Here is a 23,952-nt window from a genome sequence, read left to right as displayed (position 1 = left end):
CTCCTACTGTAACAAGATGACTGCAGTTTAAGGCACAGAGTAGTACACTATCACCTCATTTAAAAAACTCCCACTAACTTCTTCTGGAAAAATGCTTATCACAGCAAATCAAGTAAGTGAAGCATCTCCAACAGAATTAGTAGGAAATACACTGCCATTAATGACAAATATCAGTCCAGACAAATATTCCATCCAGCAGGTATTACAGCACAGCAGCCATTCTTCCCCTGTACTCAGCGCTGGTTAGGCTGCACTTCAAGTGCTGTTATCAGACCTGGGCCCCTCAGTTTAGGAGGGATGTTGAGATGCTCACACACATCCAGAGAAGGGCAACAAGCCTGGTGAAAGCTCTAGAACACAAGCCCTGTGAGGAGCAGCTATGGGCACTGGGGTTGTTCAGCCTGGACAGGAGGAGGCTTATCACTCTCAACAACTCCCTGAAAGGAGCTTATAGCAAGACAGGGGTCTTCTCCAGGCAACCAGCAACAGGACAAGAGGACAAAGTCTTAAGCTGTGCCAGGGGAAGTTCAGGCTGGACATTAGGAAAAACATTTCACTCAGAAAGAGTGTGTGGGGATTGGAAAGGGCTGCCCAGGGAGGTGGCAGAGGCACTGTCTCTGGAGGGGTTTAAGACTGGATGCAGCAGTTAGTACCACGGTCTAGTGGTGGTGTTATGGGTGTGATAAGGTGGTGTTAGGACATAGATTGGACTCAATGATCTCAAAGGTCTTTTTCAACCTAGTTAATTCTGTGATTTTTGGAGTTTATGAACTGATTCAATCTAATATAGCTTCAGCATCATTTATCTACTTCTCATTTCTTCAAACACTTGCAGCAAAAAAACTGAAAGTGGCAAGAGTAGCTCATCGGAAATCAGAGCAAGCAGTAAACTCCAGGCTGGATAATCCTACTGTGGGCCCAAGCCAGAACAGTGGTGAATGGCAATATTAAATACCTGAATAAACCTAGGCTCCTTTTTCTGGCTGTGCCAGCATAGCTGCTATTCTTAAAAGTTAAAAAACCCTCTGGGCTGACTTTTTTTTTTTCCTTTTTCCACCTATAGTAGGCTTAAAAGCAACAGTCGTGAGGTACTACAGGATAGACTGAATCTGCCCCACTCATCATTAGCTCCTTGGAAACCAAGATTGTGTTTGTGATTAATTACTAAAGTCTCCTGTTTAAGGAAACCTTTGGGTTTGAAACTCATACTTCTAAAAGGATGACCAACATATTGCTGTACAACCTGAAATATTTATGTCAAATGAACTTTGCTGACCATACCACTAAAAAGAGATAAGTGTACTGTAAGTGAAAAGCAAAAGAGCAGCAGAGAATTTCCAAGACTGAGTAATTTCAAGCTTTAGGGGTTTTTTATCAGCATTTAAATATTTGGCTTCTGTTTTAAATTGCCAGCTTTCATAAGTCATAATCAGTCTAAGAGTAATACAAAATGTATTTAAAAACCCCTACAACTGTCAGGAAGCTTAAATAAATCTACAGAATAAAATCTACTGGAGCTCACCTCCAGTTGTCCACATGTTTATTTCATACTGCTCTGAATGTACTCTTAAATTTCTTGACTCAAGTTTTTTATAAAAAGTGGGTTTTTTCAACATTATCATTTTGAGAGTACTTGAGCTAAAATGAAATATGATGTTAAATTAAATGTATGTTGTAGATCAGTTCTACCATAGAGAAGTCTGCTGCACTGCAAACGTGACAAAGATTAAAACCAGCAACAAGTGTTCAGACCAGAAGGTTTCCAGTGAATCAGAACAGGAAACCAATAAAGCGATCAATGGGAGGTCATGACTTTTTGATCACTGCACTCTATGGTTAAGTATCTGCTTTTGATCTAGTGCAGTCTAATCAAGCTTAACTTTGAAGTTAGGTATCAAATAGACAATTGAAATAGCAACAGCGCTGAGGAATACACAACTTAAATGCTGTTTTGAAAAGAAGTCAGTATTTAGTAAGTGTGTCAGGTTTTATTTCTTGAGGGAAGTTTTATAAGAGCTGACAGGTTTGTTGTAGTGAGACTGTGTGCAATTCCAAAGGAAGGTCCAGGATGACAGGCCTAGGAATTTTCCTTCTACCTCCTAGCTAGTTATTTATAGAAAGTTCCCAGAAACTCTTTCTACAAGAAGCTGTAATGGAAGTGTTTGTTTGGTGGGAGGATACAGCAACAAAAATATTTTAAAACAGCAGTGCAATCACACCTCATGTACTGCAATTACTACATTCAAGAAAATACCTAAATCTCAATACTCCTTCTCCCTACCTTATGCATCTATAAATACAAATGTCACTGAAACCTCAAGTATTAACTAGAATGTACTGGCTGATAGAGACTGAAAATGCACCCATTACAGGCAACAGTTACAGGAAATGAGCATTTCACACTTTTACTCTGTCATTTAAAAGCAGGGCTTAAACTCAGCATTTTTAAATGGACTAAGTAACATTTCTGCCCCTGATTGCAGAAGCTACTTTCATCTGGGCTGACTGGCACTCAAATTGATAAAAGAATTTTAGGAGGTGTTTCCACTACACTTCCACTGTTTGCCTCCTTATATTCGGATAAGCTTACAGAGACCTATAACAAACTAACATATAGTAATCTTCTCCAGAGCTTGTTTTCTCCCAGAGCTGGCACCTGTGTATGGGTGCTAATCCACAGTTTTTACAAGGAACAACTACTCAGATAAACCAGTAGACCCTCAACTCCTCCATTTTTTAATCCTCAAAATTTTATTTATAGGGAGAAAAACATGACAGACCCTGACATAGCTCTATCAGTAAAGTAGACAGGCCACACAGCTTCAAAAATCAAGAATATTATAATGCCACGATAGAGAAACAATTTTACCTCTAATCAGTTTACTTGCTTTGGCAATCCACACAAGGTTTAAAGGACACAGTGTAATTAATTATAGCTAGCTGTATTTCTCTCTAATGCTGCAATCAAGAAATATTACACTGCTCAGCAAGACAGATCTGGAGCTGTGATGTGTAGGATGCAGTCAGCACAAAAAAGGGGGAAAATGTTTATAAAAACAGCAATCACCAATCTTAATTTATTTTAGCACTGAATTCAATCTGTCACTAGTGGCAGTGAAACAGTTAAGATTCATACCAAAAACCACTGCCCTCATCCAAGTAAACAAAGTCATACCTGTTCCATTTAAGGAAAACTACACCACTGTCCAGGTTATATTGATCACATTTAGAAATTTTCTTCCCTCTCACAAGGGATGGAAAATATTTTGTTGATGGTGTTACCAGGGGGGAAGGGAGAGGAATCAACTCTTTCTGACAAAGATGACGATTCATGGAATGAAGTACCATCATTATGGAATCAATACTGTCATTTAGGGCAAGTGTAACATGCCTGTGTTAATTACATTGTCACCACTCAAAGTTAATTGAATTTTAAAAATGATGGTTATAAAATACACAGGGATTCAATTGTGTATTCCATCTGCCTGTTAATTGCTTGTTTAGTGAGATAGTTTCTAATTGTTTTACTAAGGGCAATTAAATTGGAGAAAGCTACTGAATAATTAAATCTCCCAATCAGTTCAGTCTTTCAGTAATAATCTGGGTATTTTCAAGCCAGTATAACATCTCTAACCCTTATAAGGACAAGCTGAGTTAAAGGAATAAAGCAATTCACTTTTCTAAAGTATAGAGTATATATTTAACTATCCTGTGTAGACAAAGCTGCTACATTAGATTGGGTGTTTGCAAACCACATGACCTCACAAACGCTATCTTATCACATCACAGGTTCCTCAGACTGACCACAACCACTTAAATCAGACTCTGCCAGCACAGACATTCTGTAACTTTGACACATACTAGTAAAGCAACTACATTTTTTAGCTGTCCTTGCAAGAGCTTTATTTGTGGGGAGGGAAAAATCTGATCATCTCTTGTCCAACTGTTCTTGCAAGATATGGTAAAAGAAAAGCACATGATTTATTGTGCTATAAACTTCCACCACAAGCTGAAATGCTTACTTTGTAAATCTGAGGGCTAACATATTTCCTTTCAGAGACAACATTTCTTATCAAGTAAGAAAACATTTATAAAGAGTCACATATTTTGAAAGCACTTGTCTAGTAAAAAATCTATTAGAAGATGTTAATGTGACTCCAGTCTGAACTGAGAAACAAGTGCTTTCCAAGAGTTAATACAGGACTTTCAACCAACATTGCTGAGAACTACAAAAGGAAAACAATTGACTGAAGTAAAAATTGACTGGAATGAATCCCACAAATCTTAGCTGGTTTTATCAAAGTGAGCAAGTACAATGACAGCTTCCAAGAGACTAATGTAGTTGTGTTTGCACTACATGAAAAATGAATAGTACGAGAAAGAACTTGGCAAGAGACTGAGTAAAAGAACACTATATCTAATTGCATATATTACAGAAGGAGGATGAGACCTTTTGGGCCTTGCTGGTTTTGCCTTAGTTCTGATAAAAGAAATGTTAGCTATTTCTCTTCCTCAGGTACTCAAATGGTGATAAATTTGATCTTCTCTCATTCTCATTTGTGCACATGATCTGATCCGCTGCTATCCGTCACTCTCTAAGTATGTCCTCAGAGAACTTGAAACAATTTCTGGTAGGTTGAACTTCAACTACAATTCACTTTCTCCAGTCACTCCTCATCTCCATTATGCAAAGCTATGTTACTTACTCCAAGTTATTTGCTCTGCTTCTGAATGTAGTCTAGTCATGCATCAGATAAGAAAACATTTGATTTGATAAGCATTAAATTTGACTCAATGGAAGCCTAATAATAAAATTAACAGAGGAAAGGAATATTGCTTCTACTGGCATCCCATCATCAAGCCCAGATGCAATTATTATGAGAGAGACAGGAGCTAGGAATCTGCTAGAAGTGGCCAGCCCATCTTGTGCTACTCCAATGGGCCACAAGCAGTATCATCATTTTGTTCTCAGCTATGGCCAATGCAGAAATCATCATTTTACTGCTCGCACAGACATACCCTCATCTCTTCAGGGGACAACCTGGATTCATCAGTGCTGGGGCCCAGAACCACTAACTGATTTAAGATTATTACCTAACAATAAAAAATACAAGGAGGAAACACTTTAAAACACAGTTTACCTACCATATAAATTTATGGTATTTAAAACTAAAGCAACTATTGATGTGGTTTAATATTTCATTCACTGTACTATAGCACATTGAATTTTATTTAGGTATTAATAGTGTTGTCCATATAGGTGATTTTTTTTTAATCCTTCGCACTGATGGGCTACAAGTTCAGTTTCCCATCTCCATTTTAGTTTCAGCAGTGAAAGCCTAGAAACCTAATGCAACTTGCAAGATATATCCTTATTTCAGCCATATAACCAATTACTTTGTTGGTCACAATTTATACATTATTTATCCTCAAAGTCATTACTTAAAGTGTCTTGAATTTTATTTACACAAGCAAAATCTTTTAAAAGCATAGTATTTAATCTCCAACTTTTATATCTCTTTTCATTAAGCCAATCTTAAAATGTTAGCTCACCAGGAGCACGATCAGACCAAGAGATAACACCTATATCAGAATCTTACTGACTGCATTAGGTTCTTAAGACATAATATCAGATCCATTCCTAGATAAACTATACCTATGTGGAAATGGAAGATTAGTAAACTAATGCTCACTACTTCTTCAAATAGCCATCAAGTTTCCAGATTCTGAAATGGGAATTTCACTTAAAGGGACTATTATAAAATATTCTAAATGCCTGAAAATTATTCTGGCAGAATAGTAACGCTCCAGTTATTTGTCATGTTGTTCTTTTCCATCGGCCGTGCCGAGACACTGTTAACTTGTCCACTTTCTATATGTTGGACCAGTGTATCACACTAACACCAGAATTTTGGTTTTCATTCAAATACCGAACACCTGCATAAGATTTGCACATCATCCTTGCTTCTTCTCAAAATATTGCAACTAATTATTTGTCAAGAGGATATCTCACTAGAAAGAAATAGCTAGAAGAAAATGCTGTATTCTTCCTCTGGCATTGGTCAATAGCAGATGCAAGCCCAAAAAACAAGACAAAACATGTAGTGGTACTTTCACAATATTCTTCCTAAACTCCAGCAATCATCTCTAGATTAATGGTGGGTGGAATAGTCCATGCAGATGCACAGATGTCATAGTAAAACTGAAAAATGGGCTATCTTCAGTATCCATATTCCTACTTTCTGAGGAAAAAAATGTCTTAAGTAAAGGAAGCACTGTATGTTCTGTATGTTGCAGTTGCCTTCATAAAGCTGTCCTGTAACAGACAGCCAATACACATCCACAATCCCAAACTGTAGAGGCTGCTTGCTTTTGTACAAGCAACATGTTAGGCAGAATTCAGCTTTTAATATGACAGCTGTCATAAGATTAAACCAAATCGACTTTTGAAAACTATAGTACATAAAGACAAAAACCTGAGATTTTACAGCAAAACAAACACATTATAGGATTCCAAGAGGGACAAAAATCACCTAACAGTGCGACAAAGGCAAACTTTGTCAAATTTCAAGTGAAACAACCTAAACTTAAGCACTTCAGTCCTAAATCACAAAGTCTGAAAGATTGGAAACCACTTGCTTTTGTCTCCAAAGGTGTCTTGTGGTCTGCCAGTGTAGTTTGTGGGTAAGCACATCAATTCTAATCTTTTGTACCACCCCTGTAATCTAGGTAACACATACAAGCCTTGCAACATCCAACAGGAAGCAGAAGCAGCTGCTGGGTAATATATATAAAGTGACTGCACATACAGAGAGGTAGTGCATGAAATGCAGAACTTCAGCAGTTTATAAATCATTTAATTCCATTCAGTTTGAATTAAAAGGAAAAGGTGGGAAACTGCAAACAACCTCCTCCTTGTTTCTCCAGAATATGATTTGTGTTTAAAAGAGTAACAGCTTTTCCAATAATCATAGTTTTTCTTAAGCATTCAAATTTACTTAATGGAAACTTGTAACAGGCCAAACTTCCAATGTATTTATTTCCACATAGTTTAACAGCTTTACTTCAGTACTACCTACTTAGTGATCTATTCTCTTGAACAGTAAAAATGTTTCACAGAAGTTGCTTTCACACAACATTTCTGTATCTAATCAAAGGCAACTTCTGTGAAATGTTAGCATTCCTGGGGCAGCCTGAAAGTATCTAAGCATAGGACAACCTTAAAGGGTCTGTGTGCTCAGGCCATTTATGTTACATCAGTTAAAGCACAAGAACTGGGAGGTCAAGTGACAGAACAGACTGATCACTACACCTTATTTCTCCTGTAGCAAACACAGGGCAGCCAAGCTTCTGTACTTACTGACAAGAGCAACAAAAGCTGCTTCACAGAAGCTGCAGCCTGCAGGAGCTGCACATTGAGAAAGCATTTTAAGTTAAAATCCCACTAAGCTAGAAGTCAAGAATGCTGCAGAGATAGCTTTAAGAATGGGAGGGGAAAGGAAAAAGAAAGAAAATGCTAGGCAGAAAGCCTTCAGGTAATGAAAAGAACAAATGGCAACAGAACATGAGATTCTGAGAAGGCAGGGTGTCTAAGGCTAGGACATATTGAAAGCTCTCAAAGAAGTTTACATCATGATGTCACATTTGTGATGATCCTTGATCATTTCAGGTTTTCACAATAGTTTCAACCTTCAACAATAAAGTCATAAGCCACAACCACCTAATAACTTTGTGCCAAATAAATCACAAACTTAGCCAGTAAGGAGGAAAGGAAGTACAGCACTTAACATACATGACTGATCACAGGATTAGCTACTGGCTAACTAGAAATACTTCAGTCTGAGTGTCCTTTCAGAATGCATCAGCTGTTCTTTGAATACTGATAGGTTGTGTAAAAGATTACAGGAAAGCTGTCAGTAGCTTTCTAGGGAATGAATATAAAACCAGATATGTTTACTAATTCAAAATGCAAGTAAGTAATAATTGATCTACATGTACTTGATTTCTGAGTGGAGTTATGGTTGCACCGAGGAATTTAAGAATTAATGCACTATTTTACATAACATTACAAATTATACTTAATATTTATATTCTAACCCATAACTGGTTGTTTCAAATCAGAAAGAGGTGCACGTAAACAGATTTAAGACAATGTGCATAGAACCATAGAATTGTAAAGGTTGGAAAAAGCCTCTGCAGAGTCCAACCATTAATCTAACACTCCAGTGTTCATCAGTAAAGCAAGAAGTTTACAGAAATCTAGAGCCTAGTAGAGCAGAAGTTGACAACTTCTAATTATAATGTTCTCAAAGCTCCAAATTTTGTCGGTTCTCCTGAAGTGTTCATACTTATTCTGAAGTAGTTAATATTCAACTCAGATTACCATGCTACAGAAATCCTCTGGTTTGGTAAAAAAGGAATCAGGCAAGCAGCTTGTTAGAACAAGCCAAAAATCCAATAATTCCATTTATAATAATTTTACAGTGTTTGAGTGGTAAGAAAAAAGGCATCTTTTTCTATTTAATTACTTTGTACATTTAATACCAGTGTGGCTCATCAGTTAAGGTTTGGGTACCATAATACCAATTTCCAGTATGTGTAGTTTTATTCAGAAACAGGAACACAACTTGAATTTACTGCAAATAAGTATTTTTATAATGTTATTTGAAGATGACTGCAGCATTACTATTCCTAGGTGAGTAGTAAAAGCAGCTGAAATTTATCCTTTTGGCTGCAAGCTGCATTATTCTTCACAAGCATGCAAAATTTTGAGCTCAGGAAAGGTGACCAAAATTATTTTGATTTTTCAGAAGTTTTGTTCATACTTACAAAAACTTCCAACCAATTGCACTTTGTAATCTGAATCCATTGATTAATCATTTGATACAACATGCAGAGTTCCAACACATAGCTGATTTAGGTTATCCCACTGGAATAAGTGAGAGAAATATCTGAATACTAAGGGCCAAACTTTTCTCACCCTGAAAGTTGAGAGATAGTACAGCAGCAGCTTGTTGCACCTGTACCATAGAAAACTCCCACTCCCAAGCCACCTTTTAGTGAAGAATTCACCTTTAGACACTGCTCAGTAATAGTGACTCTCTGCTGTCCTTATTGGTGTTCCTCACTGATATTCCAGATTTCCCTGTGCCTGGCTACTAGCCTGGCTTGCAAACACTGATGGAACAGGAGAACTTTCACAAGAATTCTGCAATTAGGATGGACCATGTTGTTGCCAAAACTTGGTATTATTGCCATCTGATGGATGACAGCACAGAATAGAATTAAAGTGTTTAGCTCCTCCAGGCTCCACTGACACAGAAACACTTACATTCATACTGCTGGCCAAAAGCACAAAATAGTGTTTATCCAAAGGCCAGAATATGGACTTAGTCAGCAGTTACTTGTATTCAATAAAGAATTTGGTCATTATTTTGTTCCATCTTTCAGATGGAGAACCTGCAACTTTTTTGGTGTAAAAGTCTGTAAAAATGCAGTGCTGGAGAGGGAAAAAAGTTAAATATGCAGAATCAACATTGATGGCCATGCCAAGACATTTCACCTTGTTTCACACATACCTGTCCCACCCCTACCTTAAATTATAAGTTTTGTTTTAATTACCATTTGCATTTATGTGCAGTTTAAAGTTCCACAATTACAATGTATTAGAAGGTAACCATACAGTCCCCAAGAGCTCTGTTCCTTTTCCAGTGCCTTTTACAAGGTAACCAGTTGGAGATTGTGGTCAGCATGTCACACACACCATCACCCTATCTTCAGGAAGATGCATTTGCAAATGTGTAACGTTTCTTTTAGCTTTTGCAGAAGTACAATCAGAAAGCAGCTAGCCAAAAAACAAAGAGCATGGCCATTAATGGATGTATGCATGAGGACACTTCAGTGCAGATTTAAGGAAGTTGTTTATTTAACTAGCATTGAATGAATTATACTTCTAAAATTTAGCAGTTGAGAGCAAACATTTTTGCCTCTTCCTGTTGCCATTTTCTTCAGATTTTGCTTTTTGAGGAAACATTGCTTTCCCTCTTAAGATTTGATTTAAAAACTAGACAAATAAATAGGTAACAGTAAAGGGGAAAGGGAAAAATAAATCATTAGTAAACAAAGACTTCCAGGCCTGAATATAGTCTGTGTAAAAAGCATGCAGAATGCTGCCAGGGTAGCACATGTCTACTACATACAGAGTTTCATGAATCGTAGAATGACTAGTCAGAAAATATCTGTAAAATCATCAAGTCAAACCATTTCTTCTTACTGTTCCTATATATCCTGGAAGGATTTCCTTCCTATAGCGTTTCTCTAGCTTGGAAATTAAAAATTTAGCCACCACAAAGCACATATCTGGGAAGAGGAGTGCTCTTCTACATGAAATTACTCAAACTCTGCTCTTGTTGAAATTCGTGTTCTTCACAGCATTTCCTTTCTGCCAAATTGAAATGCTGATAAAGATTTGACTAGAATGAACCAAACCAGGAAATCACTGGTATTACTTAGAATTATCATTATTCTGTCAGCTTATGAACATCTTCTCTCATCTTCTTTCCAACCTGTTCACATTAACTTATACACATTTACAGATGTACAATATTGCCTGCCTTCATGACAATTCAGCTGCTCAGCCAGGCACAAAACAGATGATTGTATAGAGAAAATTATGCAACAGCTTTCCAAGAATAATTCTACTTTTCCCCCAAAGCATTGTTTCTTACCTTTTAAACCTACAGTGAGCAGAGGAAAAAGTCAGTACAGTGCCTTATTTTGGTCATAATGCAAAAATACACTAAATATCTAGCTTTCTGGGAATTCTTCAAGCAAGCAACAAAGAAAACTAATTAGAGTGCTTTAATGGAGAAAGCCAGGTTATTGATTTTTAAATCTGTTTTTAAGTGAGCTTAATGATTAGTAAAGGTGCTGGACTGATGACCCTAGAGACTATCCTACATCTATAGCATAGTGATCTATAGCAGAGACAACATTCCAAGATGCTCAACTGTGTTATAAGTCTCAAGGGATTGATCCTAAAAGCTTGGATCTACTCAGATTGTTATGAAAACACTATCTACACTTAAAGAAAGGATGTGTTTATTTAATAAAAGCAAAAAGGCAACAAACAATTAGGTTGAATTGCTTTTGAATCTTATGGTTTTAAGCAACATTCTCAGAGCTGTGTATGAAAAGGCTAGAAAGAGACTGTATGCAAAGATGAGCAGGCATTTTGCACATGGTAGGGTATTGGGTAAAGACATTTCTTCACCATGCAGCATGAACTGAAATGAGCCAGTGAGCACAGGAGTTACATAAGCCATTTCGGTTTCAAGATCTTCTGATCTTTTTAACTAACAGAAAGTTACTACATCTATTAGAGCAAGGAAGTTTGAAGACAGACATTTCATAGACTGAAGGTTTTGGCAGTTTAAAAGTTAAAAATCTGTTAACTGATGTTAAGCAAGCATCCTTCTTTTTTTTTAAGCAATCTCAGTATACTACCACATAAAATTCATCCTTGCAACAGCAAGAACCAGAAAATTTACGCATGAATTCTTCCACTTGCACAAGTGAGGTTTAGCTTCTAACTATAGTGGCCTTAACAGCTGTAGCAAATAAAGACATTAAGGGGCTTATTTTCATATATGCAGTTCCAAATGAAGTAAATGCAACATGAATATATCAATTAATGAAATTAAGGAAAAAGTCAAGATGGAACATTGCCAATCTCATTTAATGTCAAATCACAAAGCTAATCACTGTTTTGTTCTCTTACATTCCAAGATAAAGGCAAGATTCTTGTATAAGAGTTTTATTGCATTAATTTAAAATAATGTACCTCAACAAAAACATGTAGTGAAGATGTAATAACTATTAAATAAGCAAAACCTGCCACAGGTGAAAGGACAAAAGTTACAAGAGATCAGAGACCGTAGTATAATATCACTCACCTCATGATGCAGCTCAGCTATCTGATCTTTCAGCTCTCTGATGTACTGGTTAGAATCAGATTTATTAAGCTGCCCTTGAATTTTTCCTTCTTCTTTCTGTTTTGATTAAAAAAAAGGAATCATATTCAAATTATTCAAAGATCTACTATATTAAAAATCTTATTTTAACTGTCTGCATATTTCTGTCACGAACAGAAGCTATTCCCAGACACCACTCAGCACTTTCATTTGGTTGAAGTTCCAGCAGCTATCTGACAGTGGCTCAGACCAAGCTGACTCTCTCAACAGTACAATGCAGGATTCTATGGAGGAGCAGGAAGAATTAACAGCTTCACAGGTGGAATCCACATCCTTTGCACAAGAGATTGCATTTTAGTAAACCACTCCTACAGAACATTGTCAATACATGGAACATAGCATATTTTATTTTCACTAAAGTTTATCCTTTAGCAACAACACATATTCTTTTGTCTCCAATTAAACAAAACAATTCTTTCCTTGCTTTGTAGGACATGCACTAGGAAACACTATATAAGACAAGTTTCTTTTGTCCTGTAAGAAGAGCTGTAACATCCAAAATATTGTGGTATTTGTCATGTAGGAGTTCCAGACAGTATAAATTAATGTCCCCTAATACCAATGCTTCAAGAGGCATACAGAAAAGCTGGCAAGTAAAAAACAAAGCAAACAGAAACAATAGATTAAGATGAATATGATGTTTCTCTCATTTGTCAATCAAATGCAGCTCCTACATTTCAGGATGCTTGAAAAGGCTTGCACTGAATGCCTGCAGCACTGGTTTCCATCTTGTCCCTAAAGGGAATCCTAATGTGACTGAACCAAACCTGGCAGATCTGAGATAAATAATCACCCTGATGAGGAATACACTCCATATTTTCTACTTGCTACTAATAAAATGCAGAACAACTCTGTTCTTGCCTTTTTCTAGCTAAATAATTTCTGAAGCAGCCACCAGCTCTACAGAATGCAAGCATCTTGGTTTTATAAAACCCTTTACCTTGACTGTAAATCACATATGAGCAATATATTACAGAAATACAAATATAATGGGAATATCTTGTTTTTCTCCCTATAGCTCATTTTGCTGAAGTTTTAATTACACTTGAAGAAAGCAAACAGTTTACTTCAACAGCCAAATTGAAAGTCATTAGCAAAGAGAGGTTAAATACGTTTTAGAATGAAAAGTGTTAACTGTTCATCAAAGGATAAGACAAAAAGCTTTAATGGAGAGGTTCCTTTAAAACATCCTTCTGAAATATAAACCCCAGGACAAAACTATGAGAAGAGAACATGCTACCTTCCAAACCCTTTTGCTGGATGAAGAGAACAATCTAGAACACTGTCAGTATTGGCAATATCGAAGCCATATCACTTTTTTCAGGCTTTGTTTTTCTTGCAGTGAGGTATGCATTACAAAATTACTCAAAAAATAATTTTATCATAATCACTATTAACTCCCGAAATCTGTAACAAGAGCAAGATGTTTTAATGCCTATTTCCATACTGAACCTAATTTCCAATGTAACCTATGGCCAAATTCACACACGTACAGAAAGGTAGCATTAATGTTAACAATAGTTCCTGTCCTAAATTGATCAAAAAACCCAAAAGCGGTCTAACCCCATCATCTCTCTCTACAAGAATGACTACTGGCCTAAGAAACAAAAGCAACATAACCTGCAAACTAAAAATACATCAGCATATGAAAAAATCTTCCTTGCTGTCAGACACTAAGATTCCACACATTGAGCACGACCTGATCTCTTGAGGTAGCAGGAATATATGGGAGAAATTATTAAGTTTTTTCCCTCTGTTTGAAACCTTGGCTTTCCCATTTAAGCCTCTTACTCTATGGACTCTACTCACTACCCACTCTGCAATCAAAATGCAACAGTAAAGCAAAGTTTTAGCAGAAGCAGAAGAGAGATGCCATACCCCTTCTAAAACAGAAGTGTAACAAACAGCTGAGCTTAGGTAGAAACTGGGTGCACAAGGGGCTGTGAAACAGGCACTGCCAAGGTCAGACTGTATAAACTACCAGCAGAAGCAGGAACATTTAGCAGGTTGGGTTTGGCACACAAACAGCTGAAAGCTGTTTGCCTATATCATATGGGAATTCCACACTTCCATTACATTGAAGTGGTGTAATGGTGACTTTTTATTCTAGGAATAACACTGTAGAGTCAATGCAGATATTACAGAGTAATTGTGTGTATTTTCTCCCAGTAGAACTGATTGTATCTACAGTCAGTTAGAGCTGAATGGAAGGCATAAGCCTGGCTTGTAAGGGGGCCATTATTACTGAAAGGCAAGTAAGTTTCAGTTTTCCTTTCAGAACTACAGATTTTGTAGAGCTAGCAATTCACAAACCAAAAAAAAAAGTAACCCTGCATCTTCTACAAACATACTTTTAGAAAGGTCATGCTGTAACTTCCTCTTGCAACATTCAAAATGCAAGTGATCAGAAGCTGATCCTTTTAACTTGCTGATAAAAAATCATCTTCCTAATTAAATAATCCCATGTTCTATGGGCTACCAGTGTGTCCACAGTGGATAAATTGGAAGGATGACATAGGAAAAAAATTACTACAAGATATCAGAGTCTTCTTTACATCTGCTGCTCATCCCTGACCAACTGAAAAGTATAGTCTACTATGCTGATCATGCCATTGTCTTTTAAAGATTCTTATGCAAGTGTGGCAGCAAACCACTGGAAAACATGCAGGAGTCAGACACCACAGCATTAAAATATATTTTAATTTCTATCAAAATAATCTAATTTAGAGAATAAATAATAAGTAGACAGCTGAAAGCTTACCTTTATCTAATGAACAAAAAAGTCCTTCAAAATTTACCTGTCATATCATGATTTTTAAGTTACCCAATATTCTTTAATACTGTGGAATGAGACTGATATTTCTCATCAATGCATACATTTTTATACAAGTACAAAGTATTACCATGATCTTGCAAATTGTTTCACCTTCCACTGACATTTCATGTTAGCACGTCATCTGAACTTAATGCAAATAATTCCCACCTTATGATGAGCATTCATTAATCAAAGGCAAATTTGAATGTGAGGAACTTAAATTTGGTAGTAATATTCTTTAACAGTCATTTTTCATTAGGGGAGCTTGACACCACCACCCCTCAGCTTGTCTCTGAACTAAATTGAGCCCGAAATCCTTAGCCACTCCTCACAGGACTTTGTTTTCAGCCCTTTCACCAGCTTTATTTCCCTCTGGACACATTCAAGGACCTTCACATCCTTCTGAAATAGCAGAGCCAAGGACTGCACACAGTAGTCAAGGTGAAGCCATACTACACAGTTACTACACAGTTGCACTGGCATAAGAAAAATTAAATTGCTTTCATGCAGCTTAATTTCACTTAATGCTTCCTATTGTGGCATTTATTTTAGTAGGAACAGGACATTTAACTCTGCATTGCTTGTATACTGTGCTTGAATAGTTTTGGACTACTGTGCTTGAGCAGCTCTGAGGAAAGCACTCAAATCAACAGTAAGGGTTCAAAACTGAATGTTAAGGCTCCACTTACAATGTAGAAGTCTTTAAGGTCTGAATATCATACCTTTTAAAAGAGAACAGCATAAGTAATTAGTAATCTCCATGTTAAATTGTTTAAATCTAGAGTTATTCACATAGGATGTGGGTTGCTTGCTTGGTTTTTTGGTGGTTGAGGGTGAGGGGGAGCACTCTTATAACAAATCTGTGATATTTGGAGAAGTCACAACACAAAAACCAGCTGGTTGCTAGGCAAATCATAGTAATTTTAAATGTAAAATTAATATACAGAGAAAAAATCAGAGAACGTATAAATAAGCAAAGTGTGGGTATTATCAGAATTGCAAAATAATGAAAGCTAGTCAATTCTAGAACGTAGGAATTTGTTTAAAACCTCCTGCAGTCACATGTGAATGAATCTCTACACCCACATCCCTGGCGTACTGCGTCTGCGTACCGGCACCGCTGCAGTGCCCACCTCCTCTTGCCTGAAGGATTTTTAGCACAGCAATGCCAACTGGTGTTACACTGTCATTAAAGATGCATCATCTTGATTTCACTGCTTTTGAAGACTTTTAACTGCTCCTTTTTAGTCTCTTCTGACAGATCAGCTCCAACAGCAGCACCAGGGTTAGAAATCTTTCCCAGGGTAACAAACACCTCGTGGCAGCCATCACCCTCCACACGGTGCTTGTAGCAGGGTACTCAGGCAATCCACAGTCCAACCCCTGCCCCAGAGGCTGTGTATACAGTGGGAGTAGCACGGGCAGCCAAGCAGGAAATGAGCTCTACAGATCAAAAAAACCCGCTGCTAAAACAGAACTCAGGCCCCTTCACAGTTTTGGAAGCTCTCACCTCTCTCATGCTGCTGTGAAGCAGTAGAGTGACTGTACTTGTGTGCATATCAAGAGCTACACTGAGAGCTCCTGAGAAGAAAAATCTAAACTCCAAAAATTTTCTCCTTAAAATGACAAAAAATTCTGTCCACAAAAAACTACCAGCTGAGAATCATGGTTTTCATATCACACTTAAATGCTCTTTTATCTGGCTTTCTAAGAAAAAAGCATCTTGCCAAGAAGCAACAGCTAGTCTCAAAAAGCCACCTGATGCTACTGAGAACTCCTGAACATATGGAGACTTTTTAAATTCATTTAGCATCAGGCCAGGATGTATAGCTGGCAACACAAGAGTGCAGGGACAGACTGCTTAAAAAAATGAAGATTTAAAATACCTGAAACCATTACTGTATAACAGCCTCCCAAAATCAAGTTTGGTACTCATAATAAAAAAGGGTTTATACAACAAATAAATAAATCACCAGAAAGCACCTGAAAAACCACTGGAGGCCTTAAGCTGGCTTTTGCTGCTTGATCAAAGTTTAAGACACAGAAGATCAGTGTAATCAAATTCCAGTTGCAGGTGTTTCATCCCAACAGGAGTACCACTTTCCTAAAACACTCAATTTTCACATTGAATAGGAAAGGAAATATACATCAATAAGAAAATAGGCTGTTTTAAATAATAAGAAAACATCTAGGGTTGTTTTCATTTTAATAACTGTGAACTTAAAATCACAGAAAAATATTTACATAGGCAGTCAACTCCAGGCACACTAGACAACTGTCTGTTCCTCAGTAACATCTTTACTAAAAATGACTGGAAGATAGGATGTTTCCCTAACACTCTTAATTCGATCTTTTCTGACTTAGAAATATTTACTTGGTAACAACTTGCCTCACCCTCTTTTCAGGAGAGACTTTAAAATTCTTACTTTGTGGCAAAAGACACTGCATTAAAAATGTAAATTAAGTATATTCAGAAGGGTAGATGTGGTAACTAGTGTCCTTTCAGTGACTTTACAGTGACTCATTCTAGACTTTCAAAAAACACATCACTAACATCACACACCACTATTGATAAGAGTAAAAAAAGGGTTTCCTGTAATTTGAAAAGATGGAAACAATTTCTTTACTGAACAGTCAGTACTTGGAAAAGTTATTAAACAGAGGTCACAGAAAGGCTTCATTCTAAAGAAATAGTGCTAAAAGTTTAAGCTGTGGAGAGATTACTAGCACAATCATGGATTTCCTTTACAGTTGCTCTCAAAGCTGCTTTGACCAGGTTAGAGATAGGGTAAATGTGACACAATTCTCTGAATCTGCCAGGAAACACAGCAGCAAGAAGTGATGTTACTGTCTGTCCAGATCAACCTAACCAAAAGAAGAATTAATTCTTATGGATAGTTTTTGCATCAGATTACTCAGATGTAAAACTAGTTTTTCATATTACAAGTATGCTCTATGCTGCCCAACGCAACCCAGGCATGGATAACTTCAGAGGATACTACAGTCACCAGCCTGCATAGAAATGGAGGGAAAGGAATTAAGCTGCCAAGCAGAGGCTACAGCTGTCCCACTCTGCTTCCTCAACCTGCCCACACTTCCACTGGCACACTGCTCCTCACCCTAGGCAGCTGAGTGACTGCAGCTTGTAACTCATTTAACCTTGCCTGAATTTTTCTATTCTTCTTTCAATTACTGTCAGGAAAAACTTAAAAAGCCAAAACAACATCAGTGGACCAGCAGGGCTGCCCATATGCAACCAGAAAGAACTATGTATGCTCACTTCAGAGACCTTGGAGCCCTTTCCTAAGGAGGCTACAAGAGAGCTGCAGAGGGAATTTCAACAAGGGCATATAGTCACAGGACAACAGGGAATGGCTTTAAACTGAAAGTGGGTAGATTGAGATTGGATATTAGGAAGAAATTGTTTAGTGTGAAGATGATGAAGCAGCCTGGTCTAGGGAAAGCTGTCCTGCCCATGGCAGGGAGGTTGAAAAAAGATCTTCAAGATTCCTTGCAATCCAAGCCATTCTGTGATTCTATGTTTACCTCCCAAACATAAGCTGAACTGGCAAGTGAGAGAAAAGTAAAGACACACTAGAGAAGTAAACAAATAAACAAATGCTGACAAAGCAAACCTTTGTTTCTACATAAGAGGGTTATAACATCAGGGTTTTTCTTTGTCACTTCTGGGCCTTAGGTATGTGCAACATAAGTTAAACTTCAGTTATACTTCAATTCCATGCTATTTTTGCACAGAAAGTCTAAAGAAAGACCTAGAATATCCATCATGTATTGGACAACTCATTGCATTTCAATATACTTACACAGAAGTTTAAAAGCTCAGTATCATGAACTGAATGCTCAAACAAGACAAGGTGACATTTAGAATATATTAAGAAATAACTTCTTAACAACATAATAAACTGACAACTTGTTGCAGAATTACATCTGTTATTGAATGATAGTTCACTCTCCATCCCTGTCATTATTACTAACCAAAACTAAGAGTGACCCAGAAACTGTGATTTAAATCTAGCATGTGTGTGTGTGATGTCAGATCAGTTCTTATGTGGGAGTAGTGATACTCTGCATTACAAATTTAACATCACTGTCTTGCACCTACACCTACATAAACTTTTAAAAGAAAACCTTGCAATTTAGGTTAAGTGTTGCTATGACCCATGTGGACCTGGCAATGAATCCCTTGAACTTCTTAGAAAAGCACCACCCCCCTCAAAAAAAAAAGGGGAAGGTTATGTGGTAGGTTAACTTCCTCCCTTCATTTTTATCAGCTTTGAAACAGCTTGACAAGCAGACCTATTTGTGATGCACTTGAATCTGTACTTTAATCCTGGTGCCTCTTCTCCAAGACTGGCTAAATGTATTTCTGGTATTAAATATTGCATTTCAAGTCATTAATGCAAGTTCTGATTAAAAGGGCCTCTGCTCCCCACATCAGGTGACAGCAATTACAGCTGTCACCTGATTACAAGCTGAACAGAAGAGAGTGGGAGGCAGCTCTTTCTCCAGTGATGAAGAAGTTATCTAGATTTTCAATCTCCTTTAAAATTCACTTTTGTTTAAACCCTGTTATCACAATTGCATGTTTTATGGTTGACAAGCTTTGGGAATTCAGGATTTCCAATTCCATTATTACTTCCATTATTATTTCTTTTGGTGCAGGTGTTTCAAAGGCTTTTAAGCACGAGTACCCAAAAAGGAAGTTCTGATCATAAGTTTCATATTTGCTGGCAAAACATACTGGTGAAAAATATCTACTTAGATTTTTTAAAAAATCTAGACATCTACCACAGTACAATAAAAGCAGTTCAAGTAACGTCTATAGTGTCAAAAATAAATAAACATTAGCAGAACTTAATTCTGCTAAATTATTTGTTTTAAATACTATAAAGTTCACACCAAAAATCTGTATTTCACAATTGAAGAAATGATCTTTCCTGCTAGTGTAAGTTTGAGATCAGATGCTCACCAAAAACCTAACAGTGCAAACTCATCAAATGAACATGAATCTCAGCCACAAAATGACTTCATACTCCACACTGTATACAAAGAAAGCCCAGCCACACTCACTTTTGTGAAGAAAATCAAGAATTTTACTGAGATCTACCTCAAGAAATCATTAGCAGGTGATAATCTGAGAATACCGTAAAGACTGGGACTTGAAATATACTTTGGAAGGAAATAAAAAAACCTATAATAATAAAAACATAACTAAAAATTGCATTGTGCAAAGTAGTACTTGTGAAAAGGAAGGAGAGATGATGTGGATAACCAACTGAACCTGAGAGCGTGCAATATGATGACAAAACAAGAACAGTGTGATCCTTTGGATGTATTAGCTGGAGTCATAAATAGATTACATTTCTGCAGTTCTTTCTGTCTCATGACAAGGTACAAAAATCCACATGCAATCTAGGGATCCCTAAACTGAGCAGAAATATGGAATGGGAATAGGAGAGAGCAATAAAATGAAGGAGCATGGATGGTTTGAACAGTTAAACAACAGAAAACCAAGTCAGATGTATTTACACTAAAAAATGAACACAATCTGAATTGCATGCCAGCTATCCAAAAATTCCCAACTGATTGTGAGGGGATTCACCATTTCATAAGTCAGTTCATACTGACTACATTTTGAGAGATGTGAATCTATCAAATAATGGAAGCAGCATGGCATTTGAAGTCTCTGCTAAAGTAAAAATAATGTAAAATGAGTACTCACTGCTCACTTACTAAATCACATTGTTTGAAGTAACCTTTAAACTTCCCCTCTCTTTTTTTAAAATGTCAATTTGAGCAGAAGATTGACCTTAACTCAGCTACTCTCTCGTTATCTTTGTAGATGATAACTGATTCATATGCAATGCTTACCATACTTATCTAGGTATTTCTAATGTACAGATCACAGCATTATCTAAGCAGTATATGATTTAAAGAAATGATTGCTTTAACTTTCAAAGTTTAGTGCCTGCTGCATTAGAGGAAATACAACAAAAATTCTTTATGCAAGCTCAATGAAATTTATGTGCACATTCCATATACAAAGAGATGAAAAAGATACAACTAGTTGAGAAATGATAGGGAAAATGTGACTTTGAAACTATATAATAAAATCATCACCTCAAAGGAAAGATTTCAGAGGGAAGAAACACAATAGCAACACCAGGTTTAACAAAAAGTAATCCAGAGAGCAACTAGATTGTAACTTCGTAAAAATAGCCAAGAAAAATTTTGCATCAGAATTCAGACAGGACAACAGTACATGATTATAGAAAGGTCAGTAAGACAGTAAGACATCATGATTTCCCAAAGCCAAGAAAATATAAAGCATGGCAATCTCTGTTTTTCTCATAAAGGGAGCTGCAAGTTCATGGGATGGTGAAAGTTCCAAAAGGAACTGAAAGTGTAAGGAATAACACAGAGGCCAAAGGATGCATCTTGAGATCCTACAGTGACGTGGTAGCAGTAAATATTTCTGGTTTCAAGATTTACATGAAGGGAGTAAGAGTTTTACAATAAATCCTTCAATACTGATCATAGCAGAAGAGTAAGCACAGAAAAAAAAATGGTTGTTGGAATCAAAATTGTATGCATCTATTTTTGGATAGAGGATGTTTTCAATCTCATCTCTTAATTGGTAAGAAGTACCAATTACAACGAAAAAAAAAACCAAAACAGAAGTCAGAGTTAAATAAAGTGTTGCCTTTAACATGGTATTTGTACAAAAGGAGTTATTAACAGCTCACAGGTATCTGCCCAAGTTAGATTTAAGGCTTTGCTTGTACAGGAATTCAGCAATACAGCATTATCCCACTTGGCAAAGCAGTAGACTAATTCACAGTAGACTAATGAAGAAACACAGCAGAGGAAGAAAAAACTTGACAAAGTACAAAATCTAATCAGTATCAAGTTTGACATTTAATGCCATCACTCGTTACCTGGATTTCTAATTCAGCAATGTGCTGCTGGAGCTCTGCCACAGCTGCGATGCGGTCTGCCTCACGGAGCCGTACTGCCATCACTTCTTCTTTACTCTGCAAAGTCACAAAGGGCAGCTAACTAGTACCAGTTTAGCTGATTAAAGAGTGTGCACTGCTTTTACTCAAAATCCTGAGAAAACTTAATATACTGCTCTGCAAACTACCACTATTCTAAAGAACTTAAATTTAATTTTAACCAATAGGAGGAGCATGCAATAATCTAATATAAACTCTAAAGTATATTAATTAAAAAAAATAATCTCTGCAGATATGAAAACTTGCTGTTATCAGTTTCAAGGTCCAGAAAACAACTGTCTTATTTCCCAGAAATATTATACTGTAAATTAAGAAAAAGAATCAACATTATAAAAGAAACCAGTTCATGCTTTAATTTTGGATTTTATGTATAGAGAAACAGCAAAGCTACACAAGAGTTACTTATTTAATAATTTCCTTTGTCCTAAAAAATAAATTAAATACAAAAGCAAATGTATTTTCAACCTCATTTAGTCCAGCTATCTTAGTCACAATATAAAACAAAGATATTTTAGAATCAAATACTAATGCACGTAACCTACAATTGGCCTCCCACTGTAAGCTTAACCACTAGTCTGTCTATAAATGATAGGGAGTTTGAAAAAAGAGAAAAAAATGTCCAGATTCATGAGGCAAGTCCTCAAGACTTCAGAGCATAAAACAACATTATATTGTCAGCAGCCTGGTACAACCACAGAGAGAATGCAGCATTAGATAATTAGTGAGCAATACTAATTATCTGAAGAGCAAACAGCTCTGGGGAAGAGACAGATTAGGCTCAGGTACACCTACTTTTATAGCAGACTGGTGTAACTAAACTGTATTTACTGCAAATCAGTTCCAGTACTTCAGTTATTTTAATGTGTGCTTCGAACAAACAGTACTCAATCACCCTTCATTAGACAGTACATTTAAAATAAAATCAAACATATCAAAGCTTATCCATAGGAGCTACTTCTAAACATGCTACTTGTTTGGTTTTGGTTCCTTTTTTAAATATTCCTGTATTGGAGCTATATAATCTACAGGACCCAATTAACTGCATTTGTAATCAGTGGAGCCCATTTCAGAGAAATCTATCATGTGCTAGACAAAGTTTAGCCATTCTTGCTAAATTCTGTAGCATGATTGCTTAAATAAAGCCAAACCGACAAGTCCACAGGATTGCATGTATTTAACTGAAAGCTGAAGGAAAGACTGGCTTGGTTTGACTTTGGCATAAGAGACGAGTCAATAGTGCTGCTCTAGATGGCACTGATGCTTTATCTCTGAAACAGAGCATGTTCTCAGCAATTACCACAGAAGTTGATATGGTAGGAAAGACAAGACTGGGTAGGGGCACAAACCTTAAATCATAAATTCTTTAGCACAACTGATTAGAAAGATCAGTGGTGAGTTTCAAGAAAAAATTTCAAATTGATCCTTGCTGTAGAAGCAGTAGTCAGATAAAAAAGGGAAAAACATAATACACACCTGTGGCAAAAACAGTTGCTATACAGGTGGTATGAGATGCAACTGGCTACAAGAAAAATTTAATTTCTGCTCAAGCATTTCAAGACACCTTTTAAAAGAAAAATACAAGCTCCTGAAATAACATACCATTTTATTATGCATATATTTGGAGTTGAAAATCTAAATATATACTTTTTGAGACAGTAGAAATATTGCTACCTAGCCAAGATAAAAATAAAACTAGAGCATGATTTCAAACAACTTGAAAAAGCAGAAGAAAAAAAATAATCCAACATCAGTTAATAGAAATCAGGAATAACTGGTTTTGGTTTTGATATATAATCAAATACTACTTGTAAAACTGTAAAAATTAGCTGCAAAACAATTTTCAGGATCTAATGTTAGGATGTCAGTGAAGATATTTCACTGGCTATTCAACATAGCTACTTTAAGAATTTCACAGCATCTCTAAAGAGTATGACTAGTGCTCTGTGTATTACTGTCACACTTTTCTCTAGCTCATGCTTTAGAACATGGTTCTACAAATATATTATCCCATTAAAAATACTTATGTGTACTAATTCATTAATCGGGTTAATATTGCTCTTTACATAGC

At 36.6% G+C, this 23,952-nt stretch overlaps 1 protein-coding gene across 5 annotated transcripts in view; it reads right to left on the bottom strand.

The window, feature by feature from the left end:
• The window catches only part of EVI5 (ecotropic viral integration site 5), a 72,522-nt gene that overhangs the window by 8,279 nt on the left and 40,291 nt on the right, over positions 1-23,952 (bottom strand). For all 5 annotated transcript variants that reach the window (XM_058029962.1, XM_058029965.1, XM_058029961.1 and 2 more), the window contains 2 exons: positions 21,807-21,902; positions 11,955-12,050 (listed from right to left, as the gene is read on the bottom strand). In XM_058029962.1, the coding sequence (XP_057885945.1) occupies positions 11,955-12,050; positions 21,807-21,902 (192 nt within the window). The remainder of the gene's footprint in view (positions 1-11,954; positions 12,051-21,806; positions 21,903-23,952) is intronic.

Source organism: Melospiza georgiana, chromosome 9, assembly GCF_028018845.1.
Source record: "Melospiza georgiana isolate bMelGeo1 chromosome 9, bMelGeo1.pri, whole genome shotgun sequence".
Lineage (NCBI taxonomy): Eukaryota > Metazoa > Chordata > Aves > Passeriformes > Passerellidae > Melospiza > Melospiza georgiana.
This window is presented reverse-complemented; position numbering and strand designations above follow the sequence as displayed.